Here is a 13,961-nt window from a genome sequence, read left to right on the forward strand (position 1 = left end):
AAGCAGATGACTAATCCTTCCCCTCAAGGTTCTAGGGGTAACCAGGAAGGTTTGTAACTTCTAATATTTCTCAGAAACCCCCATTCCAGCATGCTGCCTCCTCCCAACATCAGTTAACTAGTTATTAATTTTAAAAGCTGTTTTCTGAAAAAGTATAGTGGGGACAAAAGTTATAAAACATCCCCCCAAACCAGGGGTCCACCATCCCCTAGGCACATCCTCTGTCCCTGGGGAGAGTGGACTCAAACTTCAAACACAGAGGCACAAAGTCATCTTTTTAGGGAACATCTATGACTGAGGATCCCCAAGAGTCCTTTTCTTGCTTCACTGACTCTCTCAAGTTTGTTTTTGGGTGTGGCATCCCAGATAGATGCAACATTCTCTTGCTCACCTGGGCTAGATCCTTACATATATCTCATCTGATAGGTCAGTTCACTTCTGGGATAGATCAAGAACATCATTCCCAGGCCTAGCTCCTCACTGAACACAGCTACTGCTGCTACTTCTTATAGTGGTCTTTGCTGCTGACCCTGTTTGTTAAGGGGACATCTTAATGATTTTTCCAACCTTTTGAAGCTCACAAGGTCATAATGTGTTCTATTCCATATACAGATACTCATACATCCAAGATCAGAAAAGAAGAAACAACAAAAATGGGTATCATGCACTCAGGGACACATGGGAGCTGGGTGGGAGACAGGTCAGCTTGCCCTTCTCCTACGCAGGGACTCACAACAATCTTCTAGACTTTAAAACTGCTAGGAAAAAGAGAAGGACTCTCCCCCTCCTCCTCCAAAAAAGACCAAGGGAGGGGCATATCAATCTTTTTATATACAACTCAGTTCTGTCTCTGTCTTCAGTCCTTCTGGCTCTGATGCCAACCAGGAAACTCATCATAGCACAGCACCAGCCCTTCAGTCACTCATGGCTAGAAGAAAGGTCCCTAAAGTAACATGAGTCAAATTAAAATCAGGTAGGAGATGTTGTTGTTGTTCAGTTGTTTTAGTCATATCTGACTCTTTGTGACCCCATTTGGGTTTTTCTTGGCAGAGATACTGGAGTTGTTTTCCATTTCCTTCTCCAGCTCATTTGACAGATGAAGAAACTAAGGCAAACAGAGTTAAGTGACTTGCCTAGGGTCACATAGCTAGTAAGTGTCTGAGGCCACATTTGAAATCAGATTTTCCTGACTCCATGCCTACAGACATGCTCTAAGGCCTGAGCCCTCATTAGCCAGTCTCCCTGCACACACTGTCATCCAGCATAAATGGTCTACATACTTACTTTTCACACATAATATTCTATCTCCTGTCTCTGTATTTTCGCTAATGCTGTGTCTTCATCTCCCTCACCACCGCTTCTTAGTTTCCCTGTCCTCCTTCAGTACTCACCTCAAATCCTACCTTCTGCAGGAAGCTTTTCCCAGTGGTGCATTCTCCTCTGAGATTACCTTCTATCTTCTCTAGATATATCATGTATGTATCCCATTATTTTCATGTTGTCTCTCCCATTTGACTGTGAAAGCTCCTTGAAGTCAAGGACTAAAGTGTTTACTTTTCTTTGCAACCACTGCATTTGGCACAGTGCCTGGCACACAGTAAGCTCTTGATAAAAGTTTGTCGACTTACTGACTGTTCCTAATGTTCCATTTCCCTAGTCTGTCCCCCATATATAAAATGCTCTCCTTTATCTCCTCTGCTTCCTGAATTCCTTCAAAACTCAGGTCACCAACCACCTACTGAAAAAGGATTTACCTGGTCCCACCAGCTACTCATGCCTTTCTTTCCAAGCTTACCATGTATCTGATTTGCATATGACTCTGTGTGTGTATACATACATATATTTTATATCTACACACACACACATTGTCTCCTTTGTCAAGATGTAAACTTCTTGAGGGCAAAGACTATTTTTTGTCTTTATGTCCTCAGTCCTTAGCACAGCATCTGGCACATAGTAGACATTTAATAAATGCTTGTGGTCTGATTGGTTTGTAGGTATTCCAAAAGGTAGAGAAAAAGAGAGAGCATTCTAGGTCTGGGGCACAGTTCAGGTAAAGGCAGAAGGGAAGGAAATAGAATTTCATGTCCAAACTCTATCAGAGAATTAAGGAAGAAGAGAAATATAAAAGAGAGACTAGCAGCAGATTGTGACGGGCTTTCAGTTCCGAAAAGAGAAGTTTGTAGTTTATCCTAAAGGGAATAGAGAGCCACTGAGGCTTCTTAAGTAAGGGAGAGACATCTTCAAGCCTATGCTTTAGAAATATCAACTTGACAGCTGTGCAGAAGATGCTTTAGAAAGAAGATAGACTAGATCAGGGAGATGACTTAGAAGATCATACTAATCCTGAAAAGAGCTGCGGAAGTAGAGTCAATGAGATCTGGTACCTGATTATGGTAGAAGTGATAATCAAGGATGAGTGAGATGTCAAACCTGAGTGATTGGAAGGACGGTGGTGCAATCAGCAGACAGAGAGAATCTAGGAAGAGAAGGAGGTTTCAGAAGAAAAGTAGAGTTTTGTGCTGAACATGTTGAATTTGAGATTACTGTGAGATATCTGGGTAGAGATGTCTAATAGCCAGTTGATGATGCAAGCCTGGAGCTCAAGAGAGAGGTGATGGTTGGATATACAGTCTGCACAGAATTGGGCATTGAATCCAAAGTGGCTAGTGAGATCACCAAGAGAAAGTGGAGAAAGAGGAGAGAAGAGGACCCAGGGTAGAACATTGGGGTATACACGCATAAGGGGTGGGATGAGGATAACAGTACAACAAGGGAGATGGAGAGGGAGCAGCCAGAGAAGTGCAGAACCAAAAGAAATAGTATAGTGAAAATATATGAGAGACAGCACGGAAAACAGTTTGAAGTGCTGCAGGAAGATCATAAAAGATAAAAACTGAGAGAAGACCCTGAAATTTTGTACTTCAGAGATCATTGGTAACCTTGGAGAAAGTGCTTTCCCTCAAGTGGTAATGTTGGAAGCCGTTCTACAAAAACTTGAAGAGTTGAAGGTGAAGAAATGGAAGTCAGTAGTGTAGACAGATTTTTCTATGAATTTGACTCTGTAAGGAAACAGAAAAGCACTGAATGAATTCATGAAAAAGCATGTGTTAAATGCTTTTACTTAAACACTAATCCAAGTCCCGGGAATATAAATTTAAAAATTTAAATAGTTTCAACTCCCAGGGAACTGACACTAACTGGGGAGTACAACACATTTTTTTAAAGTTCAACTAAAGGACAGATGGAAAGGCTTTGGAAATCCTAAGGGGACAGCAACAGGCAGAGAGCAAGCCCCAGAGGTCCTAATGTTATATCCGTAGGTCAGATGGCAGTGCCTTGGGTGTGCAGGTAAAGCCTGGAAGGCCTCAGGAGATAGTGACAGGGCAGATGGTAAGTCCTGAATATTCACAGAACCATTGTAAGTATCTCTTGAAAATGTTCCTTCCTGAACTGAATCATATATTCCAATATGCCATAATGTCTACTTTTCTTTGCAGAGAAATTAACTCTTTTATATTTCTCCTCTTCCTTCATTCTCTGATAGAGTTCGGACATGAAATTCTATTTCCTTCCCTTCTGCCTTTACCTGAACTGTGCCCCAGGCCTAGAATGCTCTCTCTTTTTCTCTACCTTTTGGAATACCTACAAAGCAATCAGACCACAAGCATTTATTAAGTGTCTACTATGTGCCGGACACTGTGCTAAGGACTGAGGATATAAAGACAAAAAATAGTCTTTGCCCTCAAGATTGAAGGGATGGTAGATTCTAGAGAAGGTTTTTTGTGGGGGTTTTTGTTTTGTTTTTATTAAGAATTGAGGAGATCTGGCATGATTATAGGCAATAAGGAAAGAGCCCATGGGTAAAGAGAGAATGAAGATTAGAGAAAGGGAATGACTGAAGGGGAAAGCTGTGAGAAGAGACAGGAGGAGATGAGATATCTTACAAGTATGTTTTAAAAAAATAAAAAGTATGTTTTAAAGTACACATCATGCCAGGCTTGCATGCGTACTCTGTCTAGCCTTGAAAATAGCTTTTTCAAAAAAATTTATTTTATGTTTGATTTATGGAATAAAACAAGCATTTCCATATAGTATAATAACAAAGATGACTGCACATGAAACTGCCAATCTATTGTGTACAACTCGCTATTCCTTTTAAATATATAATAAAGTTATCTTGTAAATTTCTTTTTTTCTTCCTCCCTGTGCCCCCCCACCCTAGAGATGGCTACCATTAGACACAAATATATGTGTGTAAACATATAGATAGATATATGCAAAATCATTCTACACACACTTCTGTTTATCAGTTCTTTCTCTGGATGTAGTCAGCATATTCCTTCATATGTACTTTCTAATTAATTTGAGTAGTTATAATAGTCAAAATGACTCACTTGCTCAAAGTTCTTAAAACTGTTATTGTATGTAACATTCTGTTGGTTCTGCTCATTTTACTCTTCATCATTTCATGTAAGTCTATCCATGTTTTTCTAAGCTCATTGAGCTCATCGTTTCTTTTTCTTTTGTTTTCTTTTTTAATAGTATTTTATTTTTCCAATTACACATAATGATAGTTGTCAACATTATTTCTGTAAGATTTTAAGTTCCAATTTTTTCTCCCTCCCTCCCCTACCCCCTCCCCAAGACAGAAAGCAATCTGGTATAGGTTATACATGTAAGATCATGTTAAACATATTTCCATATTAGTCATGTTGTGAAAGAAGAATCAGAACAAAAGAGAAAACCATGAGAAAGAAAAAACAATAAAAAAGTGGAAATAGTCTGCTTCAATATGCTCCATAGTTCTTTCTCTGGATGTGGATGGCATTTTCCATCACAGAGCTCATCATTCCTTATAGCACAGTAGTATCCCATCACAATCGTATATCACAACTTGTTCAGCCATTCCCCAACAGCAGGCATCCCTCAATTTAGCTTTCTTATTTATCATATATAGATACCAACTCGTTTACCTGACCTTCCTCCTTCCAAATTACCACTGTTTCTTCCCGCTCTGCTTCTGACTTCAACACCATACTTCTACACTGGTAACTTCATCCTCCTCCCCGTTTTGTGCTTGTCTTTCCCCATTAAAATAGTCATGGTTGTTGTCCTTTGTGCTGGAAGAGGACCAAAATGACATCGCAATGTCGGGGTCAAAGTATAATGTGTCCAACTGTGGCTGGTTAGAACAGTATGAGTTCGGAAGGCTCTACCACAAGTCAGGCACAAATAGTCCGTTTGAACATTTGGAGTGGAGATGTCTCTAAATCTGTGCCTCTCACATTTCGTTTGAGCTTTTGCGATTCTGCTTTGCTCATAGAGCACAGCGCCTTCTTTGATGGGAGCACACCATGCTGGGCAGTCTTGTGCCAGTATCTCCCATGTCTCACAATTAATAACAAAGTTCTTCAGAGAGACTTTGAGAGTGTCTTTGTATTGCTTCTTCTGACCTCCGTGTGAATGCTTGCCTTGTGCGAGTTCTCCACAGTCTTTTAGTCAAATGTAGGTTTGGCATTCGAATGATGTGTCCAGCACATCGGAGTTGCACGCTCTCTGCAGTACAGTTTAAATACTTAGGAGTTCAGCTCAAGAGACGACTTCAGTGTCCAGTACCTTATCTTGTCAAGTGACCTTCAGAATCTTCCTAAGACAATTCAAATGGAAATGGCTCAATTTTCTGGCATTGTGCTGCTATATGCCTGTGAAACCTAGACGATCTACCAGCACCATGCCAGAAAATTGACCCGCTTCCCATCAGAACCCCAAAGGGCAGGAACTGTCTTTCTTTTTGCTTTTATTTGTATATCTAATGCTTAACACATTTCATGGCACAGAATAAACACTCAACAAAGCTTATTGCCTTGCTTTGCCCTTCACTCTGTAAAATGGGTATCCTAATGGTTTCACTGCCCACCTCACAGGGCTGTTGTGAAGAAAATATTTTGCAAGCCTAAACTCACTACAGAAATATAAGTTATCATTGGACCATACCCAGTGTACTGACCCTAACGAATTTTTGTCATCTTTTTTTCTGTGCAGGTCTCCAAGGCTGCAGCAGACCTACTGGCGTACTGTGATGCCCACATCCGAGAAGACCCCCTCATCATACCAGTGCCTGCATCAGAAAACCCCTTCAGAGAGAAAAAGTTCTTTTGTACCATTCTCTGAGTCCGTTTGTAATGCAAGTGTCCCCTTTTCTGTCTGTGAAAACCTCCCGTAGAAATTATGCATGCTTTTAGCACTAGGGGATAATAGAGAAGATGACCCTTCCTGCTGCCTAACTCGAAATGGCCTAGGGTGCTGTGCTTTTTAAATTGGCTTATTAAAGAAGCAATGTACATTTTTACAGCAAATGATACATGTGCCAAGCAGAATTAAACATGGGGCTAGGGGTTGGGGTTTTTTAATCATTATGAATCCCAGAGTTTAAGTGCAGTAAGTTAATTCATTTCAGTGAATATGCTTATTGGGGATGAGCACTGTTTTTTCATGGAGGAAGGGAAATTGCAGCCAAGAATCTTCATTATGTATCCAATTAAAGACCTTTTGACCAACTATACCATTTTTATTTCCTTTCCTGGAGAGAGTGTAAGTCCTGGCTAATCTAGAATGTCTCCATTTCCCACCTTCCCATCCTCCTCTTTGAGAAAGAAGAGACATGAGGATTGGCTTGTTCTCCCTTATTTGCACCCCGTGGAGGCACCTGCCTCTCTGATGTACACACCCTATGTGGAGTGACCTTTGTCTTTCCCGTAGCACTGCCTGCTGTTAGCTGTTCTGTAAATGCCCTTTCTGCAACTGTGGAATGTTGAGTGAACACTAGAGTAAATTTGACTATAAATCCAAGCTGTGGCTCTGCTGTGTTTTTTTATCGACCTGATTGCCCGAGGTTCTTTTCCCCTCAACACAGTCATACAAGTAGGTATAGGAAGCTAAGGAAACTGTGTTTCATCCCCATCTGTCACTCTTCCTCCTCCTGTAGTCGAGTGAGAGTGATGTTCTTGCAGATCCAAAGGTCAGTTATAATATCAAATGTCCATCATAGGCAAAGCACCGCATAAGAAGATACGGCCCAGCCTGCCCTTGAAGAGGTCATCATTTAGTTGAAGAAGGCAGATAGGCTTGAAAAATACACAAATATAGGTACTTAATAAATGTTTATTGACTGATAAATTTAATAATCTGCCGTGAAACAGACACTTGTCTTGCCACCTTCCCACTATTGCCAGAGATGGGAGGAGGCTAGCCCCCCACAACTTATCTGTTTCACAAAGAAACCTTATATTTCTATCAGATTAACCTTAACCTCAATTAACCTTGATTAGGCTAAATCTCCTAGAGCACCTCCAGCTCTCTCTAGGCCATCCTTGAATTAAACCTATAGGATGAGGACTGGGTCCAAACCAAAATGGTGCCTGGAGATGAGGAGAATCAACTTCGGGATAAAGAAATATTTGTTTTATGTTCTCTCTCAGTCTCTTTGGAGACTGGAATTCTATCTTTGGCTCAGGCAGCAGCTTGCTGTAGAACACTGGACAAATAATAGTTTGTCTTATTTTTTCCAACTAGAAATATTCCAAAGATCCATGATTTTATTGGTGTAGATACTCCCTCCCACGGTGAGAAATCATAGTATCTCCACACTTCAATGGACAATTTTGAAAGGGAGTATAGTATAACTGGACTTGGAGTCAGGAAGCCCTGGGTTTGAATCCTGCCTCAGATGCCTGCTGTGTGATTTCAGTGACTGATCAAGTCATGTCAGTTATAAGAACCTCCATGTCCTCATCTGTAAAATGGGGATAATGATACCTGAAATACTTACCTTGGAGTGGTAAGTGCATTCAGAGTTGACCTCAAAGTTAGGAAGATCCAGGTTCAAGGCCTGCCTCTCATTTGTCCTGGCTAAATGACCCCAGACGAGTCATTTTATACCTCAGTGCCCTAGGCAATTCTCTAAGGATATACGTAGTAGAACACATACCAGTATGAACTGGGTGAGCGGAGTTTGTTTCCTCATTGGGAGTGCTGTCTGATGGTGAAATCATAGGTCTGGTTCAATATACTTAGCTCACAAATTTTTGTTAAAGTACCATGTAAATGTCTATCACCGTCACCATCATTATTATTATCTTCATGAATTGCTGTGGCCAAAAAAGAATTTATCACTTGGTGGTCAATCGTCCAGTGATAAGCCTCTCCACACTTAGCCAGGCTCTTCCCTGGCCGAAATGCACCATTGCTCACCCTCTGCTAGAAATCATTTTCGTCTTTCTATGTATACCTAGTGCTCAGAACAATACTTGGCACCTCCTAGGTGCTTAATAAATGCTTGTTGACTGACTGGCTTTTTCACCTGCCAGAGCTTGGCTTCTTCTTGGTGGCAAGCATCACCTATGAGCCACAACAGGTTGGGGACTTCAGAGATGGCCAATCTGTAAAACGAGAATGATGCCCCCTCTGTTTCCTTTGATGTGTCCTAAAAAGAAACAAATGCAAGATGAGATTTTTATTTGGGTAACCAGAAAATGTCACTTTGGAGCATAAAGGACACCCATGCTCTCCTCACTTTCTACAATCAACCAGAAAAGGGCAGGGTTGAAATCCTCAGTGACCATACCTACCTGAGCAGTTGGGAGGCAAGACTGTCTCTTCTGGTCCCTTCTAGCTATCTCCTCCTTCCTTTTGGGTAAAAGGAATGGAGTTATGCCTCCAGGATCCATGCTAATACTCTCAGGTAAACCATGGGTTATCAGCTTATTCTTTTAGGGGAAATCCAAGTGAACCCCAAGTTCAGGCTTTACGGTCCTGCTTAGGTAGAATTATATGATTATTTAAAAAAATAAACTGTAACTTGATAACCCCTAGAGAGGTCTTTTTGCCTCTGTAACAGAACAGCAGGGTCTGTGAGTATCTGTGAAATACAAAACTCCCCGAGACCATCCTTGCCCCCACCCCCATGCACACTCTGATCTCGAGTAACCTTATGCCAGAAGACATTAGGAACCAACTCATTTCTAAAAAGAGAATTAGTCTCACAATCTTCCATCAGCAAAAGAATAGAGAAAAATACAACACAGTAGGGGCACTGATTTGTTTAAACAAATAGAGAAATGAGAGAGGGGAAGAGGAAAATAAGCATCCCTCAGCCATTGGGCTCCGCAGCTCAGATGAGGAAGTCTATGACTGCTTAGGTTCTTCCTCCAAACTGCTCAATGTGGTCTCATTTGCCTGCTACAGGCAATGACACTGACCTCCCCCAGTAGGAGCCCAGTTGCTTTCCATCCCATTGAACAGTCTCTCTCTGCTCTCCATGGACATGGCTGCTGCTTCCACCCTGGTTGCATTGCCTTTCCACCTGAGCCCTTCCTCCATTCAAGCTCCATGTGCTGCCAGATCTCATACATGCCAAATCCATTCACATGCAGCATTGCCTCAGTCCAGGGAAATGTAAAATCCCAGAAGTCTATGTAGGTGCAGGCCACTCCTACCTGCAAAAAAAGGAAGATCTGTCCCCCGTTTCACAAGGGCCATTACATGCTTCCCTACGGTTTGGAATTTTGCAGTCCCTTACGAGATCGTCACAATAGAGGTGGCATTAGTAATTACACAACATAACAACAAGTTTACATCAGTGTACAACAAAGCAAGTATGATTAACCCAGTGTCTCAGGTAATCACTCCAATGCACTATGCACAGCAAAATACAACAATCTAATCTGTACCTCCCCTCACCCCTTCAAGAGGATTATTACATTTAAATAAATGCAAATGTATTCATTGAATGAGAATAATTCAGGGAAGCTAGATATCATCAGAGGTCATTTAATTTGGCTGGAGGAACAACGTAAAATTCCTTACAAAGAAGCATTTCACACAGTGACTGGCATTTAATATAGTAGGCCCTTAATAAATGTTTATTGATTGATTTTTAACTGACTAAAGATTTGATAGTTTTTAAATGACTCCAGGTCACCTTGGTATTTTGGTTTTGTTACTGAAAGTTCTTTTAGTTCTAAAGTCCCGTTAGGGTGTATTCACAATATTAGGTTAGGTACCTGAGAGTGCTTTACTTGTCAAGAAAATACAGATAAATTACCTACTGTGTATGATAAAGTAACTCCAAAGTTCAGCTTATCCCAAATCCTTTGGGATTTATGGTCAGGTATCTTTTACTCTGTTATCCCCAACAATATAATTGACCCGATAAAGCTGCAATACATATAATTTATCAAGAAAAAAGGGCATAGAATGTGGTGGGATGAGAGACCTTTAGAGTAGAACATCCTTCATTTGCTCCATTGAAATTTGAATAAAATCAAGGCAGGGGGAAAAAATAGAGAATACCCCTCCTATCCTCATTCCCTTTGGTTACTCATCCCCTAGCTGCTAGGTGGCATGGTGGATAGGGTGCTGGCCCTGGAGTCAGAAATACCTGAGTTCAAATCTGGCCTCAGACACTTACTAGCTGTGTGACTCTGGGGAAGTCACTTCACCCTGTTTGCCTCAGTTTCCTCATCTGTAAAGTGAGCTGGAGAAGGAAATGCCAAACCACTCCAATATCTTTGTTCCTGAATGGGGTCATGAAGAGCTGAACAACAAGCTCGCTTCCCTTTCCCACTCCTACTTTTTCCTAGTCCTCTTTTGTTTCCTCTGTAACAGCTAGGCTTTTGTTGTGGTTTGTTCTGTTTTGTTTTTTACTAGGTAAAAGAGACCATTCTTTGCCTTCTTTCTTACCTTTCTTAACCTAGCCTCAGTCACTGAATGGGTGTTGCCTCAGACAAACTGAGACCTGTTAAAGCGTAAAAAGGCCAAGATTTCCCACTGCATCCAGGGCCTTCTCCAGCCATCCTGACCTATTTCTTGCCACTGGACCCAGACGACTCCAGAGGAAAGAGTGAGGCTGGTGACTTTGCACAACTCTGCCTCACTTAAATCCAATTCACTCGCAAGTCATGACATCACCTTCCTGATGTCATTGATCCTCTTCAAGAACAAAAGACGAACAACAGTAACAACAAGTAGGTGGCTGCACCTAGAATCAGGGAGACTTGAATTCAAATCTGCCCTCAGACACTGTGTAGGACTCTGACCAAGTCACTTAACTTCAATCTGCCTCAATTTCCCTTATTTTTAAAATGAGGATAATAATATCTACTTTACAAGGTTGTTGCGAAGGTCAAATAAGATAATATTATTAAAGCACTAAGAGAAGTGTCTTGAACATAGTAGGTGCGTAGTAAATGCTGGTTTCCATCCTTCTCTATGGATGCATATGTCTGTATATCATTCATATGATTCACACAGTCTTTTCTCCAGCAACTCTATGATGTTTTCTGGTTCAGCTTCCTTTCTGTTCTAGCTGAGTTGGACTCTCCACTGCATGAAGGGTTATCTGAGGCATAGAGTGAGAAAACAAATGATTGACCCCTTGGAGGTGAGCAGCAGGGAATCTTTCTGTACTGTTGTTCGCACCACAGGCACTCGAGAAAAGTCAGTTGTTGAGAGTGAGGATGCGCACAGCTTCTAAGTCCCCAGGCATTCAGTGCACAGCTAGCACCTCACCGGAGCCCCTGTCCCTCAAACCATTAACTTGCCTCAATAACAGTACCAACCCTGGCACTCATTCATCCTGGCGGAGATGAATTTAAGCCCTGGCTTTTCAAGAATACTCTGACTCCCACATGGCTTATTGCACTGTTACTCCTCTTCATGGATAGAGGTTGTTGTTCGTCCTTTGTTCTCATAGAGGAGATGACATCGTGAGTGTGATGTCTTGACTTGCCCATCAAGAGGTGCTGCCAATCTAGCCTACTTGCTGGTCCTCCATGCCATGTTCAGTCTTCCCACTTCTACAAGTGCCTTCTTCAAGGGCCTTTCCTAATCCCTCTGCCCCAAGTCAGTGACCTGCTTTCCATTGTTTTGAATTTACTTTGCATAGATTGCTACGTTTGCTTATATACTGTTTTTCCCAGTAGAGCATAAACTCCTCAAGAGGAGTCACCCTCCTCTGGACACTCTCCAACTAATCAGTATATTTCCACCTAGGAGGCAGCTGGCTGGCACAGTGGCTAGAGTGCTGGACTTGGAACAGGAAGTTGTTGTTTTTGAGTCATTTCAGTCATGTCTGACTCTTCCTGGCCCTATATGGGGTTTTTTTCAGCAGAGATACTAAAGTCATTTGCCATTTCCTTCTCCAGCTCACTTTACAGATGAGGAAATTGAGGCAAATAGGGTTAAGTGACTTGCCCATTGTCTCACAGCTAGTAAGTGTCTGAGACCAGATTTTAACTTATGAACATTAAATTAATTATAATTAAATTTCCTCTAAAATGAGAAAAGTTATAATTCTATGGTTCTCAGCTCTGGTCAAGCCATAACTGAAATACTGCATTCAGTTCTTGATTTCTAGCTCAATATGAATTAACAGTGCAAGATGGCAGACAAAAAGAACAAGCATACTCTTAGACTACATTGGTAAATCTCTAGTTTTCAAAGTAAGAGAAGACAATAACTCTGCTGAGCTCTGTAGGGGGCCAGCTAAGTGGCTCAGCGATAGAGTGTCTGGCCCAGAGTCAGATGAGTCTTCCTGAATTCAAATATGGCCTCAAACGCTTACTAGCTGTGTGACCCTGGGTAAGTTACTGAATCCTGTGTGCCTCAGTTTCCTCATCTGTAAAATGAGCTAGAGAAGGAAATGTCAAACCACTCCAGTATCTTTGCCAAGAAAACCCCAAACGAGGTCATGAAAAGTCAGACGTGACTGAAAAATGAATGCACAAAAAAAAAAAAAAGAAAAGAAAAACACTCTGTTCTGGTCAGACCACACCTGTTCTGTTCTGCATATTACACTTAACGTGTAATTTAAAATTACACTTTAGGTAGGATATGGACAAATGGAAGCATATCTGGAGGAGGGAAATTCTGATGGTAAAAGGAGACCAGGCCATGAAGATGGTTCAAATGGTTAGGAATGCTTAGCTTTGAGAAAAGAAGGTTTAACATAATAGTTATCTGCTCCAAAAGACTCATGACGGAAGAAGCTATCCATATCCAGAGAAAGAATTATGGAGTCTGAATGAAGATTGAGGCAAACTACTTGCTCTTTTTTCCCTTCTTTTTTGGTTTTGTTTCTTCTTTCTTGTGATTCATTCCATTGGTTAATTCTTCTTTACAACTTGACTATTACGTAAATAAGTTTAACGCAAAAGTATACGTAGAACCTATATCAGATTACATGCCGTCTTGGCGGGGGGAGGGAGGAGGAAAGGGAGGGAGAGAAAATTTGGAACTCAAAAACTTGTGGAACTGAGTGTTGTAAACTAAAAATAAAAAAAACCCATAATAGCTGTCTTCAAAAATATGAATAGGTTATTATACAAAGATCTCAAAGGCCTCAAAGGACAAAAATAAGAACAATGTATAGAAGCTACAAAGAAGCAGATTTGAATTTGATACAAAGAACAAAATTCCTAAGAATTAGAATTACCTAAAAGTAAAATGGGTGGTCTCAGGAAGCATTGGGTTCTTTATCATTAGAGGTCTTCAAGTAAAGGCTCAATGATGACTTGTTGGTAATGTTGGGAGATTTAGATTCAGATGCAAGTTGAACTACATGGGAAACTAGAAACCCATCTAGATGAACTTGATAGACTGAGGTCCTTTAGAACTAAAGGATCTGCAACACTCTCTGTTCTTTAATTTACAGCAATGGATAGAATGAAAGCAACACCTCCCTTCCTGATCTTTTCCCAGTTTCACTCACTTCTACGCTCTGGAAATACAAATATTGAAAAGCGATCCAAATAATGTAGGTTCATTCTGGAGAGCAATTTGGAACTGCCCAAAGGGCAATCAAACTGTGCATACCCTTTGATCTAGCAATACCACTGCTAGGTCTATATCCCAAAGAGATAAAGAAAAAAAAGAAAAGGACTCGTGTACAAAAATATTTA

At 41.0% G+C, this 13,961-nt stretch overlaps 1 protein-coding gene across 1 annotated transcript in view; it reads left to right on the top strand.

The window, feature by feature from the left end:
* The window catches only part of GNG4 (G protein subunit gamma 4), an 86,375-nt gene extending 79,544 nt beyond the window's left edge, over positions 1-6,831 (top strand). The window contains exon 4 of the mRNA XM_036756576.1: positions 6,046-6,831. Within this exon, the coding sequence (XP_036612471.1) occupies positions 6,046-6,174 (129 nt within the window). The 3' untranslated portion in view covers positions 6,175-6,831. The remainder of the gene's footprint in view (positions 1-6,045) is intronic.
* The last annotated feature ends 7,130 nt before the right edge of the window (positions 6,832-13,961 follow it).

The sequence above is a fragment of the Trichosurus vulpecula genome, chromosome 4, assembly GCF_011100635.1.
Source record: "Trichosurus vulpecula isolate mTriVul1 chromosome 4, mTriVul1.pri, whole genome shotgun sequence".
Lineage (NCBI taxonomy): Eukaryota > Metazoa > Chordata > Mammalia > Diprotodontia > Phalangeridae > Trichosurus > Trichosurus vulpecula.